This window comes from Tupaia chinensis, unplaced genomic scaffold (assembly GCF_000334495.1).
Source record: "Tupaia chinensis unplaced genomic scaffold, TupChi_1.0 Scaffold139897_1, whole genome shotgun sequence".
Classification (NCBI taxonomy): domain Eukaryota; kingdom Metazoa; phylum Chordata; class Mammalia; order Scandentia; family Tupaiidae; genus Tupaia; species Tupaia belangeri.
Window position 1 is genome coordinate 1,139,129 of NW_006199776.1, and position 23,014 is coordinate 1,162,142.

General features: G+C 39.0%; 1 protein-coding gene across 3 annotated transcripts in view; it reads left to right on the plus strand.

The window, feature by feature from the left end:
* DMXL1 (Dmx like 1) overlaps window positions 1-23,014 on the plus strand; it is a 216,224-nt gene that overhangs the window by 84,593 nt on the left and 108,617 nt on the right. For all 3 annotated transcript variants that reach the window (XM_014593197.1, XM_027765897.1, XM_006162337.2), the window contains exons 16-22: window positions 1,499-1,618; window positions 1,896-2,117; window positions 4,226-5,911; window positions 8,367-8,474; window positions 15,271-15,440; window positions 16,473-16,570; window positions 21,325-21,490. In XM_014593197.1, the coding sequence (XP_014448683.1) occupies window positions 1,499-1,618; window positions 1,896-2,117; window positions 4,226-5,911; window positions 8,367-8,474; window positions 15,271-15,440; window positions 16,473-16,570; window positions 21,325-21,490 (2,570 nt within the window). The remainder of the gene's footprint in view (window positions 1-1,498; window positions 1,619-1,895; window positions 2,118-4,225; window positions 5,912-8,366; window positions 8,475-15,270; window positions 15,441-16,472; window positions 16,571-21,324; window positions 21,491-23,014) is intronic.

Below are 23,014 nucleotides of genomic sequence, written 5' to 3' on the forward strand. Positions count from 1 at the left end.
TTAGTTTTCCTTATAACTTTTTTTTTTTGAGAGAGATTTTTGCTATAGGGCATGTGCACTTGCCGAAGAGACAGAGAGAGACAGAAAGCACGAAATCACCTCCCAGGGCTGATGGCCACACCTTAGTCTCTTCTCTTCCAGTCTCCTCTCAGGATTTTGGGCACGCACACACACACACATACGTGGCATGAGTTTCAAGCTGCTGGGTCCAGGACTTGAACTGCTGTAGACTACATGGGAATCCAATGACATAACCATGACACTATCTACTGGTCCTTTTCTTTTTTTTTTTTTTCAAATTTTTCTTTTAATTTTTTTTTTTTTTGAGAGATTTTTTTTGCTATAGGACACGTGTGCTCACTGGAAAGATAGAGAGAGACATAGAGACAGGAAGTGAGAAATCACCCCCCAGGGGATGGCCACACCGCAATCCCTTCTCCTCCTTTCTCCTCTCGGGATCTTGGGCATTCACACACATGCACCCGGCATGAGTTGAAGCCACCGGGTCCGGGACTCGAACTGCTGTCGACTACGGGGGAGTCCAGCGACATAGCCATTACGCTAACTGCTGGTCCTTTTAATTGTTTTTAATGAACTTTTTTCTTAATACAAATTTAAAAGGGTAAAATGTTTGTGTCCGAATAATAATTGCTTTCTGATTTTTTGGTATGTTTCGTGATTTGATCGGTTTTATAATTAATTTGTTTGCATAATTTTATATATGAAGAATAGCTTAGAGAGAAGAAAAGATGAATTGAAATCTCTCATTTTAAAAAACTTTATTTTTTTGAGGCAGTGACCGATTTCTGATTTTATGCTTTTATTTTTTTTGTTTCTGTAGATAGTTCATTTACAAGACAGGGTCTGCTGTGTTGCCCAGGCTGGCCTTGACTGCGCAGCTCTCCTGGCTCAGCCTTCCTGGTAGGGAGGATTACAGGTGTTGGTTACCACATCCACTCTCTTAAGATTTGTTTCAGAAAGAGGAATCTATTTGCTGTTCTGAGCAATTGAGTGCTGTTTAAACTATGCTATTTGGGCCAAGAAAAATGTTCTTGAATGATAGGTTTATAATGAATATTTATATGTTGGTCATTAAACATCATGAATAGGTCATTGTTATGGATCTTACAGACTTTGAAAAATATTTGGCAACACAGTTTTTCTTCACGGTATGTTCACCATAATTCTATATTACATAGTTACTATCAGTGTAGAAATTTTCCACTTAATATGGTCTAATTTTGTAACAATATGCTAGTGATGACTTAAGCCTATTAATGAAAAAGTGAAATTTAAGTATAGCATATGCAATGTTAAATTTTAAATTAATGCAAATTTGACGTAAAGAGGTTGAATACATTCTATAATGCCACTTTGTATTGGGAGTCTTAGGTGAAGTTTTTAAATTATTTTTAAAAATTCAGTTATTTTAACTTCACATATTTAGTACGTTGTTTCATCTATCCTTATTAATAGTGAAAAATATTAATATCAACAGGGAGCTTACCTAATGGATTCTCTGAAAAGTTCTACCTAATTGTAGTAGAATGTACTCAAGACAACCGATCACTGTTACACATGTGGAATTTACACTTAAAGTCAATTCCTGTCTCATTGGGTAAGTCTTTTTTTCCCTCTTACTTTAAGAAGGCTTAAATGAACAAATTATGCATGATTAAACAGTTCAGGACATATTTCTTAAAGCCATTCTTAGTGGCAATAATTGTAATTTATTCAGTTAATTCAAAAGACAAAGTGATTTTCTCATTTTCTTACTATAAAGAATCTTACACTTTAATTTTATCTTTTATAACAGTTTTAGATTGTAAAATGTAGCTATCCTAATTTTATGGATTTCCCTTTCAAGTTTTTGGTTCTTTTCTTATGTTTTGTAGATGAAAAACTAGATACAAAAATATCTGATGCAGTTGGGCAGACAGAAGAACATTATTCTTCTTCTCCAGACAAGATCCTATCCCCCTTTTCACAAAAGTATCAGGCTTGCAGAGCAAATCTCCAGAGTACTAGCAAGTTGACTCTCCTCTCAGAAATGGTTTATAGCCAAGAGTTGGATTTGCCAGATGGAGTTGAAATAATAAGTATTAAGCCTTCAGCAGGTTTGTAAATGTGGGGAAATGAGACTAAGTTTGTAACCTACTAGTGTATGCCAGATACTTAAAAACAAATACTGTTGGGGCCAGCAGGTGGCGCAGTGGTTAAGGTGCTATATTCCCACATGGTCGACCGCGTTTTGAGTCCCAGACCTGGTGGCTTGAAACTCTGATTGGGCGCATGTGTGTGCGAGCCCAAAATCCCGAGAGGAGAATTGTGGAGAAGGGATTGCAGCATGGCCATCCCTCTTGGGGGGTAGTTTCTCAGTTTCTCTCTCTGTGTCTCTGGCAAGCACACATGCCCTGCAGCAAAATTCTCTCTTAAAAAAAAAAAAAAAAAAAAAACTGATGCTGTGACTACGTTAAAAAAAAAGTTGATAAATGATCTATCGCGCATAGTTCCTTCTTCTCTTTTTAATGCCGGAATATGCGAGAGAGCAAACAAGCACCCCCCCAACAGAGCCTGGTCATGCTGTGATCCTTCTTTCTTCAGTTCCCCACCTGTCAGGATTCTGTGCATGCTCCTACATGCCTGGCATGTAAACAGCTGTGGTCGAGACTCAAACCCTGGTCAGCCATGTGGGATCCAGCTTCCCTGGACAGCGCCTAACTGCTATACTATGGTGCTGGACTTGCAACAGTTTCTTAAATCTACACCAAAGCAGAAAGGCAGATAATAGACTTAAATACCCTAATCTGAAGACTTAATTTTTTTATGAAGTTTTTAGATTACTGACATTTGTCAGCCAGTTTTAGTCTTGGTCTGATTTAACAGTCCTAATAGGTGATTCCAGTCTTACAGTTTTGTTTCATTTTGTTTTAATCAATGCTATTGGAAAGGATACTATCTCTTTCTTGTTTTTAGCTCAGAGACTGATAGATAATGCCAATTGTACCCTTTTGTAATACTGCTATAATCTTTGAAGGCCTTTAAAAATTTGTTTATGTATTTATGTATGTATTTATTTCATGAGTGAGAGGCAGAGACAGTCAGTACTGTTAAGTTATTCACACTGCGCTCCACCTGCATGCTCAGCTGGCCTGGATCATGCATGTGCATGTGCACGTCTGGCATACTGAATGAGGTTTTCACTGCAGACTGAGGACCTTTCTAACGTGGGTCCAGTTGGACTCCCATTGGACCACCACCTGGCCCTTTTGAGGGCTTTAACAAATAACTTAGTATAATTATGGTGAAATGTACTTTTAAAATATGATAAATATCTTGTATAATATTCTATACTATAATTAGTAGCTTATGCGTAACAATTCAGAACAGAGGGCAGCAAATTGTAGGTCAAGCACTGTTTCGATTAGAGCACAGTGACACCTGGTCCTGTGCTCTTGTGCAGAGTCGCTTTGCCCCACAATGGCACATTCAGGTAGGGGCAACAGACACCCTGTGGTTGGTAAAGCCTAATACCTGTTACTGTCGGGCCATTTAAGAATCAGCAAATGTGGACAGATTTTTAAAACTGTATTGATGCCTTTAAAGTAATACTTAAAATAAAGTGTAAAACAGAGTTGTGATATGAATGCTGCATTGAGAATCAGGATTATTTGGGTTTTTAATTCTGCACTAGTCTAGTTATTTGATTTAGACATAAGATACTTAGCATGTTCAGTCAAGGATCTTTATGTGTAAAATGAAGTAATTCCGTGAATTGTCTCTGAGTGCCCTTTTTAGCTTTAGGCTTTGGTGCTAGTTTCTTTTTATTTTTAAATTTTTAAAAATTTGAATTAATTATTTTTAATTTTCCAGATGGTGTGCATGCTCACTGGAGAGAGAGAGAGAGAGAGAGAGAGAATTTCCAATCTCCTTTGGAAATTTTAATATGTACGCACACATGCCTGGCATGTTTTTCAAGCCACTGGGTCCAGGACTCAAACTACACAGTCAGCTGTGTGGAATCCAGCACCACTATGCACCAGCTGACCCGCTAGTTTCTTGTCATATACCTTTTTGATGTCATTAAAAGCCTCTTACTGATCTTGACTATCAAACTAAATATAGACTGTCATGTTCTTAACAGTGTGTTCAAAAGGACTGCTACATGAAAACAGAACTATTTAACTAAATCTGACATTTTATTAATGGATTACTTTCGTTTTAGGACACCTGAGTTCTTCTTCCATTTATCCTGTCTGCAGTGCTCCTTACTTATTGGCAACTTCATGCTCAGATGAGAAAGTCAGATTCTGGCGGTGCAGAGTAACAGAAGAAGAATCTGCCACACCAAAGAGTGGAGACATGCGTCTCACATACGTTTGGGAAGAATGGCCGTTACTTATTGAAGATGGACTTCAGAGCAATAGTAGTGTCACTGTACCTGGTAGGCCTGTAGAAGTGAGCTGTGCACACACAAATCGTTTAGCAGTAGCTTATAAGCAGCCTGCATCTAACAGGAGATTTTCTCAAGACTTTGTGATGCATGTGAGTATTTTTGAATGTGAGTCTACAGGAGGTTCATGTTGGGTCCTTGAACAGACAATTCATTTAGATGAGTTAAGTGCAGTATTAGATTCTGGCATTAGTATCGACAGCAATTTAGTGGCCTATAATCAGCAAGAGGCATACTTACCCAATAGGGAGAGTATCACCTCTAACACCAAGCATTTAGTTCACTTAGATTGGATGTCTAGAGAGGATGGTTCTCATATCCTGACGGTGGGAATTGGATCAAAACTTTTTATGTATGGACCTTTGGCTGGGAAGGTACAAGAACAGACTGGTAAGGAAAGCCTGGTATTTCCTCTCTGGGAGGGTACTAAAGTTGTGCCCCTTTCTAAATTTGTACTGTTACGAAGCGTAGACTTGGTTTCTTCTGTAGAAGGCTCCCCACCGTACCCCGTTTCTTTATCGTGGGTCCGGGATGGCATCCTCGTGGTAGGAATGGACTGCGAGATGCACGTGTATTCCCAGTGGCAGCCGTCTTCTAAACAAGAAGCTGTCATAACGGATTCGTACAACGGGAGCACCCCATCTATAACAAGTTTAATAAAACAGAGTAACTCATCAAGTTCTGGGTTACATCCTCCAAAGAAAACTCTGACTCGATCCATGACCAGTCTTGCGCAGAAAATCTGTGGAAAGAAAACCGCACTTGATCCTTCTGTGGATGTGGAAGATTCTGGTCTTTTTGAAGCGGCACATGTACTTTCTCCAACTTTACCTCAGTATCATCCTTTGCAACTTTTGGAACTCATGGATCTTGGCAAAGTTCGGAGAGCAAAGGCTATCCTATCGCATCTTGTCAAGTGCATTGCCGGGGAAGTTGTAGCTCTGAATGAAGCCGAATCCAATCATGAACGCCGCCTTAGGTCTCTCACCATCAGTGCCAGTGGGAGTACAACCAGAGACCCCCAGGCGTTCACCAAGGCGGAAAACACAGACTACACAGAAATAGACTCTGTCCCACCACTGCCTTTGTATGCCTTACTTGCGGCAGATGATGATAGCTGTTACTCATCTTTGGAAAAATCGAGTAATGAGAGTACTTTAAATAAATCAGACCAGTTATCAAAAGAAAGTTATGATGAGCTTTTTCAGAGCTCAGCTCCGATGACTGATATTCATGTGTTAGAGACAGATGAAGAAAATATAAAGCCCAAAGTCATTGACCTTTCGCAGTACAGTCCAACTTACTTTGGTCCTGAGCATGCTCAGGTTCTTTCCGGCCACTTACTTCATACTAGTTTGCCCGGACTCAGCCGGATGGAACAGATGTCTCTGATGGCTTTGGCAGATACGGTTGCAACCACAAGCACAGATATTGGAGAAAGCAGAGACAGAAGCCAAGGTAAAACTAAATTCCATAGAGGATTGGAGGAAAAACTGGTAACATTTTTACTTATTCTCACAGAAAATAATATTATATAAGTTTTTATAAAAATGATGCCCTGAGGGGTGGCTCCATGGTCTAGTGGTAGAGGAAACCATATCCCATGTGACCAACCACATGGTCGAAAACACACCAGGCACATGTGTGTGTGTGCCCATGATGCCAACAGGACTGAGAAACAGGAGAAGGAATTGTGGTGTGACCATGCCACATTACAGCATGTTTGTGCTCTCTCTCTTGCTCTCTCGCTCTCTCTCTTGCTCTCTCGCTCTCTTCCCTCTCTCCCTCTCTCCCTCTCTCCAGTGAGCAAATGTATTCTCTGGCAAATTTAAAAAATAAAATAACGCCAGGAGTTTTTAAAATTTTGTTTTCTTGAAACATCATTGTCTCCTTCACAGCAGATTTTGTTTGTTTGTTTGTTTTTTTAATGCCTGGGTGTGTGCATATGCTCAGAGAGAGTGAGCAAGCTCCTTGGTGGGGTCTGGTCATGCTGCAATCCTCTTTGCTTCATTCTTCCTTCCCTTCAGCGTCCTAGGGATGCATACACATGCACCAACGTGATTTTCAAGCTACCCGGACCAGGATTCAGGCTTCAGTGGGTGATGTGGGATCTGACTCCTTCCACTGCTCCATGAGGCCAGCCCAATTTCAGTTTTAACTTCAATGTTCTTTATCCTGTGAATCACAGAATTGTGAGGATGTGCACAGAGACTCATCCTACCTGTCATTTTTACCGATAATCTGCTTACTAGTCTAAAAAAACTAACTGAATATTTTTTTAGTTTCCTGTAAGGTGTGTATATTTGCATGAGAGAGACAGAGAGAGAAAAGATGTGAGAAATCATCCCCTAGTGGGCATGGCCATGCCATAATTCCTTGTCCTCCATTCACCTCTTGGGATTTAGGGGCACATATGCACACACACCTGACATGCTTTTCAAGCCTTCAGTTCTGCGACTTGAACCATGCTGTCAGCCATGTGGGATCCAGCTGCCTTAACCTCCACGCCATCTGCTGGCCCCCTAACTGAACATATTAAAAAGTGTTTTTTTTTTTTTTTCTGTTATTCGTGCTAGAGTGCAGGCACAAAAGTGAGAGAAAGGAGCAGCTCCCCCAGGGGTGTGTCCTCATCTCCTTCCTCCAGTTGTCTAGCCAGTCAAATCCTGAGCCACTTGTATGTGCTTGGTGTGTTTCAGGGTGACTAGGTCGAAATTCAAACTGTGGTCCTCAGACGGGATCCCAGCTTCTGAGCAGCGTGTTAAGGTTGAGCCATGGAGCTAGCCCCTCTCTGAGCATGTCTGAGTTTGGTAAAATTACAGATTCTTTAAACAGTGATATAAAATACCTGAAATAAAAGGTGGCTTCTGTTTTTTCCCCTTATGTTTATAATTTAGTTTTTAATATCCTGAGTTTTTTTTTAATTAGCATTAATGTGTACTCCTCCCTAAAATAAAGAGAGATAAGTATAATAAAATTAGGTCTTCACACAGTCTGTGTGTGTGAAGAAAAATCTCCTGAGTTAGAAATAGATTTGAATGGAGAATTTCTATCTAACCTCAAATAAGATCTGAAAGTAAGAAGTCCAACCTGTGGATCAGATATAGATCTAGGTCAGTAAGATGCAGCCTTATAACTAAGCCTTTAGGGACCAGCAGTTGGCATAATGGCTATGTTGCCAGACTCTCATGTAGTCTACCGCGGTTCAAGTCCCAGACCTAGTGGCTTAAACTCATACCAGGTGCATGTGCGTGTGTGTGCAAGACCCCGAGAGGAGAATGAAGAAGGGATTGTGGCATGGCCATTCCCCACTGTGGGGTGATTTCTCGCTTTCTGTCTCTCTGTCTCTCTCTGTCTTTCTGTCGAGGGCACGTGCCCAATAGCAAAAACCTCTCCCCCCCCAAAAAAAATAAAATGGGACCACAGATCGCATAGTGATTACATCACTGGACTCCCATGTAGTTGACCATGGTTTGAGTCCTGGATCTGGCAGCTTAAAACTCACTGTGTGTGTTTTGCATGCCCAAAATCCTGAGAAGCGAAATGGAGAAGGGATTGTGGCATGGCCATCCCCCCCTGGGGGTGATTTCTCACTTTCTGTCTCTCTGTCTCCGTCTCCAGCAAGCACATGTGCCCATAGCAAAAATCTCTTTAAAACAAACAAACAAACAAAACCCAACTAAGCCCTAAAGGTGAAATGTGAGGTAAATTTAAGATGATATTAAGATAAGGATTTTAAAAATGTTAAATTTAATAAAAAATAAACTGGTTGAGAGTTTTAACACTTTAAGAGGTATTACTACACATTACATATACTGAATGTTATAATTATTAGTACTACTTGTGTTTTGCTTATAAAGTGATTTTTTTGCAAATAAAGATAAATGTATACTTTTCTCCCCACCCCCCATTGTAGGTGGAGAAACTCTTGACGAATGTGGATTAAAGTTTCTCTTGGCTGTTCGACTCCATACTTTTCTAACAACTTCCCTTCCAGCTTATCGAGTTCAACTTCTTCACCAAGGTGATTTTGATTAGTAATCAATTAAAGGGAAGTAAGACGAGTAGAGAGAGAGGCTTGTATACATTGAAATCTGTTTTTGTCCAGACATGATAATGATGAGAAACGTGACACATTCTAATTGTCTTTTTTAAAGGATATTTAGTTATTTTTAACCTTCTTTGCTTAAAACATGGGAATTTTTAGTAGTAAGTGAAAAATATTGAAGAAATGGATGTTGGGCAATGGACAGTCTGATGCATTTTTAAATGTATGCTAGGTTAAAGCCAAATTAGTATTAGTTCACTTTCTTTAATTTCTTTAGAATGTCTTCTTTTTCCTATTTGACATTTCAGCTAAATAATAATAAATTCTATATAAAATTAATTTTTAAAAAGTTTATTATGGGGCTGGCAGGTGGCATGGTGGTTAAGGGTACTGGACTCCCACATGGCCAACCGTGGTTCAAGTCTTGGACCTGGTGTCTTGCTTTCTCACTTTTTTTTTTTCTCTCTCTCTGTTCCCCTCTAGTCAAACTAAAAATAAATAAATGATGTTAAATAAAATAATTCTTTAAAAATAGTTTATTATAATTGGACAAATCATAATTTTATATGTTTTTGGGATACAGGAGATGTTATTTCTTTTCTTATTTAACTCATTATTTTTAAAATTTAACTGTATTTATTTATTTAGTTTAATTTGACCAGAGAGAGACAGAGTATGAGAGAGGGCGGGGAGGAAAGTGAGAAAGGAAGCCACCAGGTCCGGGACTTGAATCATGGCTGGCCATGTGGGAGTCCAGCGTCCTTAACCATCACACCACCTGCTGGCCCCCAGATGTTTTTTTTATTTTTGTGTGTGTATATATATGTAGTGAAGTAATTACATTAAGCTAATTAACATATCCATCATCTCAAATGCTTACTATATGTAGTAACACTATTATTATTTATAGTCACTGTGCTGTACAGTAGACCTCAAAAACATATTTCTCATGAAACTTTGTACCATTTAATCAACAACTCCCCCACTCCCTTCTACTTCCCAGCCTACCACCATACTTCACTCTGTATTACCCTCTATTGAGTGTTGTGCTTTTGTGCATTTTATGTTATCAATTAGCATCTTATTATTTCAGCTTAAAGAACTTTTGTTAGGAATTCCTGAAAAGGAGACCTAATGATGAAGAACCTTTAGCTTTTGTCCATCTGGGAAAGTTTTCATTTCTTTTTTATTATTGTTAAGTTTATTCTTCCATAAGAGAAAGAGAGAAGGTAAGAAGGGGGGAGAGAAAAGAAAGTATGTAAGACATTCCCAACAGGGTCTTCATAGCAATCTACCCTCAATCTCAGCCAACCTGGATCACAGGCACACATGCCCAACATTTCAGGGACTCCACGAACACAAACTACAGACCTTCTCGTGTAGCTCTAATTGCATTACCATTCACTACCATCTGGCCTCATTTTCCCCTTACTTCTTTTTGTTTGTTACTTGCCAGAGGGCATGCGTGCTTGCCAGAGAGAGAGAGTAAATGGGAGAAAGAACCCTGATGGAGTGTAGTGGGGTAGTCATACCACAAGCCCTTCCCCAGTCTTCATCCTGTTGGGATTTGGGTCATGCACGTAGCATGTTTTTTAAAGCCACTTAGCCAGGATTTAAACCATAGTTGACCAAATGGGATTCTCCAACTCCCTTAATTTGTGGGCTGCGGGACTGGCCACTCATTTCTGAAGGACAGTTTTGCCATGTTAAGTATTCTTAGTTGACCTTTTTAGTTGGCTTTCTCCCCAACACCCCCAGCATGTCGAATATATTATCCCACTCTTCTTGATCTACAGGATTTCTCCAGAGAAATTGACAGATAGTACATTGGTATTCCCTTGTATGTGATGTGATTCTTATCTCTTGCTGCTCTCAGAATTTTTTCTTTGTCTTGAGTGCTGAGAGTTTTATTTTTATGTGTCTTGGTGGACACATTTTTGGGTTGAATTTTATTGGAGATTCCTGTACTTCCTATATCTAGATGTTGGCATCTTTACCCAAATTTGAGAAGTTTAATTATTCTTTAAATATACTTTCTGACCCTTTTTGTATCTTTTTCTCCGAAACCTCTATTATATGAAAATTAGGTCTTTTGATGATACCCTGAAATTTCCATAAGCTTTTTTCCTTCTTTTTGATTGTTTTTTCTTTTCGCTACTTTGGCTAGATAATTTCAAGTGTTCTGTCTTTAAGTGCACTGTTTTTTTTTTCTTCTGCATGATTGAATGTATTGAATCCTGAATTTTTCAATTTAGTAGTTGCATTCTTCATCTCTTGGATTTCGGTTTAATTTTTATGACTTATATTCTCTGTCATACTTATTGTTCATATATTGTTTTCCAAATTTCATTCATTTATTTATACTTGTAGTTTACTGGACTTCTTTGAGTGGATTATTCTGAATTATTTTTTGCTTACCTCATAGATCTTCATTTCTTTAAGGCCTATTGGACTTTTATTCTTTTCTTTTGGAGGTGTAATGATTCCCTTATTCTTCTTAATTATTACATTGGTGTATGAATGCTCAAATGCATGTTTGCGGAGATAACCACCTTTTCCAGGGTTTACAGGTATTTTTTTGCAGAGCTAGGTCTTCATTATTTAGCCTGTGATTCTGGGTGGGCCAACTGGAAACAACCCCAGGTAGTTAGAGCTTGCTTTTAGGATCTCTGGTTGGCTGCCTTTTACTGAGGTGAGGTGGGTCTGCTGATGAGGCCATTTGCTAGCCCGTTGTCCCTAGTGAGACCACTGGCGAGGCTTTGAAATCAGAGCTGCTATCTGGGCACTGTGATAACCTCTGATTGAACCCACACAGGGTCTATTTCTTGGCCGAGTGCTACTGCTATTTGGATTTTTTTTTTTAACCTTTGGAGACTATCCCTTTATTAAATATATGGTTCAAAAATATTTTTTCCACCCTGTTGAATGTGAGAATGATATGGCTGCAACATCTGTCACCCCGTTGATCACCAAGGTTGATTTTGGCTGATCTGGTTGATCACCAGGTTGATTTGCTAATCACTGGGGTTGATTCTGGCTAAGTGGGTGTCCCCTTCCTCCCTCCACACACCATCTGTGTCCCTCCTGAAGCTGCGTGCTCAAGTTGAAAAGGATGCCCATCCCGATAGAGGAGGATTGTTCTTCGGTCAAGGGTAGCTGCGTTCCCCTGTTAGAACATCCAAAAAAGCTATTTGGGTTCTTAAATTGAGATGGGGGGAGTAGGAGGACTATAGACTAGCTCCACGGTTAGTTGAAGTCACAGGTCTGTAGGCCATTCTCTGTAGCAATGTATAGCTTTCTGTCTGCATGAAGCCTTGGAATGGGCTCTATGGTTATGCTGAACCTGTGTTTGGCCTCGCAGGTCAGGCAAATCTTGCCCCTGCACTGATGAAATGTACTGTGGTGAGTGTTCCCCTGACTGGGTGAAGCCCTGAAGTGAGCTCTGAGGCTTGGCTGACTCACTCTTTGGACTCCAGGTTTGGGCATGTTCAACCTCTATTCTCCACAGGCATACACTGTTGTGAGTGTGTGAAGGGTCCTTGAAGTGGTCCAAGTGGATCAGTCTGCCTGTTGTAGTCCTGAGTTAGGCACATCTAGACCCTAAGGTCTGCTGCAGTGCATGGTGATAAGTTTTCTCCTTGCCTGGGTAGAGCCTTGGGGTGGCATATGTGAGGGTGTGAGGCTGAGCCAAATTGCTGTTTGGACTCCCAGGTTGGGCATGTCTAGTTCCTGGGCTTTGCCAAAATGTGTGAGACTCATGTCTCCCGGTCTGGATAAGGCCATGATGAGGCTCTGAAACTGGGTGTGGAGGCTGGCCATCTAGGGACTCAAGCCATGTTGACCTTTCCACCTAGCTTCTAGAAGCAACCAGCTCAGCTTACCCATGGGCATTGCCATTGGGTGGTCTCTCTAGAATTGCCTTTTCTGGGAGGAACACAGAGCTACCAACAAGATCCGCGTGCTGGTTGTTGTGAGCTCCTCCTCCTCTCTTTGTTACTTCTTGACTCTGGGTGCTCTAGCCATGCCAGTGCCCATGGTTTTCCTGTGACATGGGTATGTGCTTCCTGGGAAACACATAGAATGTTAAGGAAGCTGGATGTCTGCCTCCAGGTCTGTTTTTCTACTATACAAACCTTGGATCTGGGTAGATCCTCTATTTTTCTTCTATAGAAACCTTGAATCTGGGCTAACCTTTTATTTTTCTACAGTATAAACCTTGGATTTAGGTGAATCCTCTGCTTTTCTACTGTAGAAACCTTGGAAGTAGGTCAGTCCTCTTCACACCACTATATACTGAGGGTACATGTGGTCAAAATGAGATCCTCCCTCTCACCTTTTTTTTTTTTATTTTTTTTATTATTATTTGTTAGAGGGCATGTGTACTTGCTTGTGGAGGAGGAAAAGCAAGAAAACACCCTTATAGAAATGGTCATGCCACAATTCCTTCTTCATCTCTCTCTCCCTTGCAGGATTTTGGGCATGCATGTACACATGCTCAGCATATTTCTAAAGCCTCCAGGTCCAGGACTCAAACTGTCCAATTAGCCATTTGAGATCCAGCCACTTTAACCTCCGCTCCACTGGCTGGTCCCCTCTACTCTTCCAGTATGGCCTTGATACAGTTCTGTTGTCCATGGGAGCGGTGTCTTCCCAAGCTTGAGGTTTTCACCAAAGTGCTCTTATCTGTGGTGAATAGTTAGTCAAACCTCCTATGAGGGGAAGGGCTTAGTCTGTTTGAACTACTAGAACAAAATACTTTATGCTGGATAATTTATAAATAATAGAAATTTATTTCTCACAGTTCTAGAGACTGGGAAGTCCAAGGGCAAGGCACCAGCAGAATTGATATCTGATCATGGCTGGCCTTCTGCTCAGTAGATGGTGTATTGTTGCTGTGTCCTTGCATTTCATAGGGGTGAGAGGACCACTTGTTCCCTGAGCACTTTATCAGGGCACTAATCCCATTCATTAGAAAAGTTTCTTCATGGGACCAGCAGTTAGCATAATGGCTATGTCGCTGGACTTCCATGAAGCCGACCACGGTTCAAGTCCTGGACCTGGTCGCTTAAACTCACGTCGGGTGTGTGTGCGTGCATGCCCAAGATCCTGAGAGGAGAATGGAGGAGAAGGGATTGTAGCGTGGCCATCCTCCCTGGGGAGTGATTTCTCGCTTTCTGTCTCTCTGTCTTTCTGGTGAGCGCACGCGCCCTATAGCAAAAACCTCTCCAATCCAAAAAAAAATTTCCTCATGCCCTAGTCACCTCATAAAACCCATGCATGTTACAACTACTGCATTGGAGATTAAGTTTCTTTTCTTTTTTTTTCTTTTTTTTTTTGAGAGATTTTCGCTACAGGGCGCATGTGCTCGCCAGACAGACAGAGACATAGAGACAGAAAGCGAGAAATCACCCCCCAGGGGGGATGGTCACGCTGCAATCCCTTTTCCTCCAGTCTCCTCCCGGGATCTTGGACACGCACACACACGCGTCCGGCGTGAGTTTTAAGCCACCGGGTCCGGGACACGAACCGCGGTCGACTACGTGGAAGTCCAGTGACATAGCCATTATGCCAACTGCTGGTTCCCTGGAGATTATGTTTCAATGTGTATTTTGGTGGGTCACAAACATGAAAACCATAGCAGGGAATGAAGCCTAAAACCACATATTCTCCCATCTTACTGACATCTAAATTATTTAATTAGTTCTGGAAATTTATTAAGTTTGGTTGGTTGAAAGACAATAGGAATATAAAAATAATTTAGAATAATAGTCTATTCAAACATTTTTTTCTATTTCTTTATTTCCAAAATCTTTAGTATAGCAATCATCTCAGATTTCTTTAGTTAAAAATCTGATACAATATATGTCAGAGCCACATCTTGTAGTTATTTACTTCAGTAATACTAAATAGAATATCTTGTGAAAAAAGAAAATACATGCTGAGTGGCAAACACCGCATGTGCAGGCTAGTAGATGAGAGAACTGCAGACATCAATGATGCTACATGAGTATGAAGTATCATAACTAATATGGGGATATGAGGTAATAATAATTAGTACATCAGGTTCTATTTTAAATTCTTCATATTATTTCACTTAATTCTCAGACCTATGTAATAAGATAATGCCATGTTTATTCACATTTTATAAACAAATTAAAACATTAACAGACTAACTTGCCCAAATTTATGTATTTTAACAGCAGAGCTGAAATTTAATGCATGCAGTTTGATTCCAAAGGCTCTGTATGTAGTGTTGTGCTTAGTTCAAGCTGTTTTGTTTACTTGATTTCTTTTTTTTTTTTAATTCCATGAACTAAGCCACAAAACAAATGTTGAACAAAGGAAGGTGAAAAGTAGATTTGAACAGAGAAACATACCAATATAGATGAATGCTTTTAAGTGTTTGTCATTTTCAGAAAAGGATTTTGGACAGTAATCAGAGAGCAAAAATATTACAGCACAGTGGCATTTGCTATAATTATTTTCCTTGCCTTTTCAAAAAATTTAATACAAAAATATATACTCATTGAGATAATTCAGACTTTTCTCAGTCTTAATCAATGATATGTATCTCTGTGAATCTCACAAAAGTTTACACATTTTTATTGCAACTATGGAACATATAGTTCTCCTGACGTATTGGGTCATCAGGAAAGTTGTGACATACTTTTTCTGTGCTTTTCTGTACAAAACTGCATTATGACTTTTCCAATTACCCAGTAGAATTATGTTTATATTTTTCATAAACATTATGTTTTGACATTTTTCTCAGGCCTGTCTACTAGTCATTTTGCTTGGGCATTTCACTCAGTAGCAGAAGAAGAACTGCTAAACATGTTGCCAGCAATGCAAAAAGATGATCCCACTTGGTCTGAACTACGAGCTATGGGTGTGGGCTGGTGGGTCCGGAATACCCGTATTTTACGTAAATGTGTGGAAAAAGTAAGTATTTTTATTTTGGTGTACAAATGAATAAATATATTTTGAATGTTTCTTCACATATTTTATATGTTCTTGGCTGTCACTTCCTTTTGTCTTGAAGCAGCAAAATGCTTTACAGTACTCTTTATATTTCAAAATATGTTAATATAATTTTTAAAAATTTATATTCTGAGTCTTAATTTTCTAATCAATATATTTACTTAGTCATGTGTGTCAATTTTTACAAAAGGATATATGTATATGTTTAGAAAAATAAAATACTAAATCACTGGAAAAGTCATGATGTAATTTTCTATGTTTTTCTATGGAAAAATGCGTTATGACTTTTCCAATGACCCATAATAGAGATGAGACTGGAATAAAATGTAGTAGTTCTGTTACTTCCTCTCTGTTTCCTTTGAGGCAACCACGTAAAGTACATTTGTTATTATTATTCTTATTATTATTTTTGGAGAGGTTTTCGCTATAGGGCGTGTGCGCTCGCCAGACAGACAGAGAGAGAGCCAGAAAGCGAGAAATCACCCCCCGGGGGGGATGGTCACGCTGCAGTCCTTTCTCCTCCATTCTGTCGGGATCTTGGGCACGCACGTACATGCACCCGGTGTGAGTTTTAAGCCACCGGGTCTGGGACGCAAACCGTGGTTGACTACGTGGGAGTCCAGTGACATAGCCATTACGCTAACTGCTGGTTCCCCATTTGTTATTATTTTGTATGCACACATGTTCATAGATACACTTTAAAACAATTCTAGAGTTACTTATTTATTTTTATTTTTAATTTGCTAAAGGGCATATGCATACAACAGACAGAGACAGAGAGAGTGAAAATGAGAAAGCAAGCTGTCAGGTCCAGGACTTGATTGGCCATGTAGAAATCTAGTGCCTTAACTACCATACAACCTGCTGGTCCCATATATACATTTTAAGAATTTATTCAGTATTTTAATAATGTATGCCAGTCTCATATATCAAGGTAATTGTTTACTTAGAAACTGTTTCCCTAAAATTTTGACCAATATTTTTTAATTTTAGGTTGCTAAAGCTGCCTTTTATAGAAAGAATGATCCTTTAGATGCTGCCATTTTTTACCTTGCAATGAAAAAGAAGGCTGTGATTTGGGGATTATATAGGTAGGTAAGAAAATTGTACTTCAAAGTAGAAAACTCCTGATAAGGAGTGAACATGTAAAGTAAGCTTTTTGTTCATAACCATTGTTGATTCACATAGATTCTTGTCTATTTTTCCTTGTAAGAAGAAATTTCATAGGGAAAAAGTCTGGGTATTTCTGAGTAGAAGAAATCCAATTTTGTCATGTCAAGTTTGTTTGCAGATTTAACAGTTAAACACTTTTAAGAACTTCTCAAACCATTCCTGTAGAACAAAAGTAACTAAACCAGGAATTTTCTGGGATGAAGAAGAAGATGCATGGGGCAGATTCTTGAACAGGGATCTGCCCTTTGCCCTATTGATAGTTCATGGACCAGGCTGTCTGTCAACACAACTTCTCTCCTGTAAGCCCTGACCTCATCCCTGAGCTAAAATTTAGTTAGAATTTTTTTCTCTCACTTTTCTAAGCAAGACTTGGTAAACATGATTACCATAAAATAGTTCTGATTTGATTTAGATTGAGTTCAGGTGAACCTTGTGAACAGCAACCTGTGGAGGAAAAATGTAGTACCTAATCACTTTTCTCAGACTACGTCTTTCAGGATTGTGTGAGTCAGGACAAATTCCTTAGATACTGATCATCAAAGTGAATGTCAGATGGGTAGGGAGAGTTATTGAGGAGGTTACGAGGAGATTTAAATAGTAAAGTAACATGGTGTAATATAAGTTACATATTTTGCATGGATTTAAAAGTAATTTTTTTGGGTCAAATGGTGATAAACAGTAAAAACACATCACACTGTGAGGCTGACCCACATGAAAAGTTTGCAAGTTCACATGTGGAAACCTCACACGTGTGCCCTATGATCACAGGCTGGCTAAAGCTATAGGTGTCAAGATCCTGTTGGTGCTGCCTTTCTCTGTGTCATCGAATAAATAAGTAAACTTTAAAAAATAAGCATGAATAATGCATCAGATGACCAAAAACCAGCACAGATATCAAAGAAACATAAGAAAATAAAGGGAAAACTCTCCTACAAGTGAGAGCAGTAGCCCCTTACTAACAGTGGACAGACAGAAGAATACACAAAAATGCCAGAAAAATAATTCCAAATATTTATAGTGACAAAACTCAGTGAGATGCAAGAGAAAACAGACAATCGGTTTTAGAAATCGAGAAAATCATTTCAGGACATGAAAGAGGAATTTCATAAAGAAATAGACACCCTAGAAAAAGAATCAAAAAGAACTTCTAGAAATGAAGAATACAATACAAGAAATTATAATTCCCTAGAAAGCATTAACAGCATGTCAGACCATGAAGAAGAAAGAATTTCCTTTTTTTTTTTTTTTTTTTTGAAGTGTTTATTTATGTATTTTTTTGAGTTTTGTTTGTTTGTTTGTTTGCTATAGGATGTGTGTGCTTGCCAGAAAGACAGAGAGAAACAGAGACACAGAAAGGGAGAAATCACCCCCCAGAGGGGATGGCCACGCTGTAATCCCTTTTCCTCCATTCTCCTCTCGGGATCTTGGGCAGGCATGCACACGCGCCCAGCATGAGTTTAAGCCACCGGGTCTGGGACTCGAACCATGGTCGACTACATGGGAATCCAGTGACATAGCCATTATGCCAACTGTTGGTCCCCAGAAGAAAGAATTTCTGGCCTTGAAGGCAAAGTGTCCAACGTAGACTAAACCACCAGAGAAAGGATGAAAAAACAATGACAGCAGATGGGAAATTCTAAATTCTCATTTTTGAAACAGCTAAATAGCCATGTAATAGGTATTCCAGAAGGGGAAGAATCTGCTAAAGGCATGGAAAACTTTTTTGATGAAATAGTATCTGAAAAATGTCCAAATACAGAGAAACATGGAGAAATTCAGACCCAGGAAATAAAAGATCCCAAATAGAATCAACACAAGAAGATTCTCCCCCGCCCCCAGCACATCGTAGCCAGATTGGTAAAAATCAAAAAGACAATATTATAATAGTGTTAAGGGAGAAACGTCAAGTTAGTGGGACCACTGGACTTCCACGTAGTTGACTACAGTTTGAATCTTAGACCCAGTGGCTTAAAACTCAAGCTGGGTGTGTGTATGTGCTTGCCCAAAATCCCTAGAGGAGAATGGAGAAGATGGGATTACACTGTAGCCATCCACCCTGGGGGGGATTTCTCACTTTCTGTCTTTCTGTCTCTGTCTGTCTGGCGAGTGCATGCAACCTATAGCAAAAACACTCTGAAAAAAAAGGTCAAGTTACTTATAAAGTTTATCCCGTTAGGTTGACATTAGACCTCTCAACTGAAACAATACAGTCATGGAAAGAATGGGAAGATATATTCAAAACATTAAAAGAAAAACAATTTCAACCGAGAATATCCTTCAAATGAGAAGGACAAATAAAAGTATTCTCAGATTATCTTTCAAATGGGAAGGACAAATGAAAATATTCTCAGATAAACAAAAACTGAAAGAATTTACCAATACTAGACCAGCTCTACATTAAGTACTGAGGGGAATATTATATCAGGATAATTAAAGAGACACAAATAGAAATAAAAGAATGAAAAACAACTGAGGCATTACTAACAAAATGACAGGGATAAGTCCACCAATAATAATAATGTTGAATATTAATGGATTAAATTCTCCCATTAAAAGACACAGACTAGATGAATGGATACAAAAACAGAAGCCTTCTATATGCTGCTTACAAGAAAAACACCTCACTGGCAAGGACATACATAGACTGAACATGAGGAGCTGGAAAAAGATATTCCATGCAAATGGAAACCAAAAAAAGGCTAGAGTTGAGATACTGATACCAGAGAAAATAGACTTTAAGATAAAAGATGTAAGAAGAGAAAAAGAATGAACATAATGTAGTATTAAAAGGACATGTTCACAAAGATGTAACAGAGAAGTAGTAAATATTGATGTACCCAACACTGCAGCACCTAAATATCTCAAAGAGAGACTGTTAAATCTCAAGGGAGAGATGGGCTGCAACACAGTAATTATAGGAGATCCCAGCACCCCACTATCTCTTCTGGACAGATCATCTAGACAAAAAGAAACAACGTGATACAATATTTAAATGATACCAAACATGAAGTGGACTTGACAGACATCTACAGAGTATTTCACCCAACTACCACAAAATATATACATTTTTTCTCACGCCCACATAGCGCACAAAACAAGCTTTTATAAATTCAAATGTATAAAAACTATATCCAGCATCTTTTCCAACCATGACGGAATCAAAGTTTCTGCCCAGCCAAAGTAACAGAGTGAGACGACAACTCTCAGGGTGGAAGAATGTATTTGCAAACTACCTTAGATAAGGAACTGATAACCAGGATATACAGGGAACTCAAACAGCTTACCCACAAAAGGCAGAACAGTGAGCTGGACAACTCTCCAAAGAAGACACAAAGAAGAATACCCAAAAAGCGTAAGAAAACACGCTCAACATCTCTTATCATAAGGAAAATGGAAATCAGAATCACAATGAAATACCACTTAATCCCAGTCAGAATGGCTAAAATTTTAAAAATAAGTGCTGGCAAGGCTGTAGTGACAAGGACACTCTTCCTACACTGTTGTAGGAATGCAAATCAGTACAACCACTGTGGAAAATGATAGGGAGATTCCTCAGAAAGCTACAAGTAGAACTACCACACAACTCAGTAATTCCACTCTAGGTATTTACCCAAAGGATAGAAAAAGTCTCAGTCAGAAACACACATATCCATGTTTATTTACAATTGCTGGGACATGCAATCAACGCAGATGTCAAAAAATAGACGAGTGGATTGAAAAAAATGTGACATGTACTCTATGGAATACAGCCATAAACATGTGAGACCCTGGCATTTGGTACAAAGTGGGCAAATGTGGAAGACTCAATGCTAAGCGAAGAAACTAGAGTATGAAAGACAGACTTTGTATGGCCCCAATCAATATATACCGATTGCCTTCGGCAGCAGAAGCTGAAAGTAAACTGAGAGTTCGGGAGGTATAGCAGTAGAGAGGGCAACTGTAGATACTGGAGATAGGGGTAATGTGGGAGTGGGTAATGGAGGGAGGGGAACGAGAAAAAAAATACATTTAATTGACTTCAAAAATGAAAAGTTATTTGGTGATGATAATGTATATGGTAATCTTTGTCTTGACTGATATGCACTGTATTCTTCCTGGAAAAAGCAATGTACACTGTAAAGTTATATAGTGATTAAGTGTAAAGTAAAAATAAATTTAAGAAAGAAAAATAAATAACTGAAATTAATCTTTTAGAATGTTCCATTTTTTGTAATTGAAAGTAAAATTTTTAATGCACTCTGAAACTTGAAAAAAATAAATGTTACTTAATACTCATTTTTTTTCTGGGAAAAGATATAGATGCATAATAATTTACAAATGGGCAGATATTTCTATTGAATCTTTTTTAAAAAGTTCATTTCTTTCTTTCATGAGAGAGACAAATACCCTGGCCTGGATCTCACCATGCACAGTCCCTCCTCCTGCCCCCAGAGGCTTCCAGCCATCTAGGATTATAGGTGCACCTGTGGGTACAGCTAACGCATTCAAGTGGATTCAGAATCCAAACGCAGGGCCTCCCATATAGCTCTCCAGCATCACTCAGGGGTTCCCTGTTACCTGTGCCACTGTCATTGGCCTTCTCTTGAGTTTTAATTTTAAATCCAAACTTTAAAAGACTGATTCAGATATAGAAACATTAAATTCCAAAATTGATACTTTTCTTTCTTTATAGATCACAAAAGGACACCAAGATGACACAGTTTTTTGGACACAATTTTGAGGATGAGAGATGGCGTAAAGCAGCTTTAAAGAATGCTTTTTCCCTGCTTGGAAAACAAAGATTTGAACATTCTGCAGCATTTTTTCTTTTAGCTGGTTGCCTCAGAGATGCAGTTGAGGTAATGAATAAAACTAAACAGCATTGTCACCCTTTTAAGCTCTTTATATATTTATATATTAAAGCTCTTAGTATATTTATATACATATAAATATTTAAATAACATATGTTTATATGTATGTAAATATATAAATAATTTCAACTTTATCTGACTACCTAAAGTAAATGTCTAAAGTAACCGATAATATTTAGTAGTAACTTCTGTGTCATTTAGATTGAACCAGGTAGTGTTGGTTGGTTTGGTTGGCAGAAATAGGTGAAGATCTCACTCTTAAGAATATTCATAAATAAGTTAAAAAAATTAAAAGGTTTTCCCTGTAAGTCTGAACACTTACCCAGCTGTGTAGTTTGAGTCCAGACCGAGCTGCTTGAGAGAATACGCCAGGTGCATGTGTGTCTGAAATTCTGAAAGGAGGATGAAGGAGAAGGGATTGTAGCATGGCCATCCCCCCTGGAAGTGATTTCTCACTTTCCCTCTCTCTTTCTCTGGCAAGTGCACATGCCTTATGGCAAGAACCTAAAAAACAAACAAGCAAGCACATGTGAATCCATACCTGGCTCTGTCTTAGTTTATCAATCTTTGAATTTTCTTTTTTTGGAGAGGTTTTTGCTATAGGGTGCGTGTACTTGCCAGAAAGACACAGAGAGACAGAAAGCATGAAATCACCCCCAAGGGAATGACCACACCACAGTCCCTTCTCCATTTTCCTCTCAGGATCTTAAGCACGCAAGCACATACACCTGGTGTGAGTTTAAACCACCGGGTCCAGGAATCAAACCTCAGTCAACTACTTGGGAGTCCAGCAACATAGCCATTACGCCAACTGCTGGTCCCAGAACCTTTGAATATTCTTAACTGATTATTTCTCATTAAACCTTAAAAAAAATTATGGCCAATTAAGATATCATAACATTTCTATTTCAAAATGCCCTTTTGCTCAAAGCTTCAATTCAGAACAGCTTTGTAATGTGGAAACACTAAAGTTTGTTGCGGTGGCAGGAGAGGTGTAGAGGTTCAAAAGCAAATAAAATATTACCTTGAACTGATGTTATTTAGAATTACCTGATGGGACCAGCAGTTGGTATAATGGCTATGTTGCTGGACTCCCATGTAGTCGACTGTGGTTCAAGTCCCTGACCTGGTGGCTTAAACTCAAGTCGGGCATGTGTGCGTACATGCCCAAGATCCTAAGAGGAGAATGGAGGAGAAGGGATTGCGGCATGGCCATACCCCCTGGGGGGTGGTTTCTCACTTTCTGTCTCTTTACCTCTCTCTGACAAGTGCATGTACCCTATAGCAAAAACCTCTCCCCCCAAAAAAGAATTACTTGATACTTCATTAGGTTAATTTTGTTTGCAAATATATATTTAGTGCTAGCAGATAGACTTGCAAGAACTAACATAAATGTCCTTAAGTTGATTGACTAAAGCAAGCAGTATATGTTTCTTATTATTCTTGTTTGCTAATGTTGAATTTTTCTTTTTTTTTTGGAGAGGTTTTTGCTATAGGGGCGTGTGCTCGCCA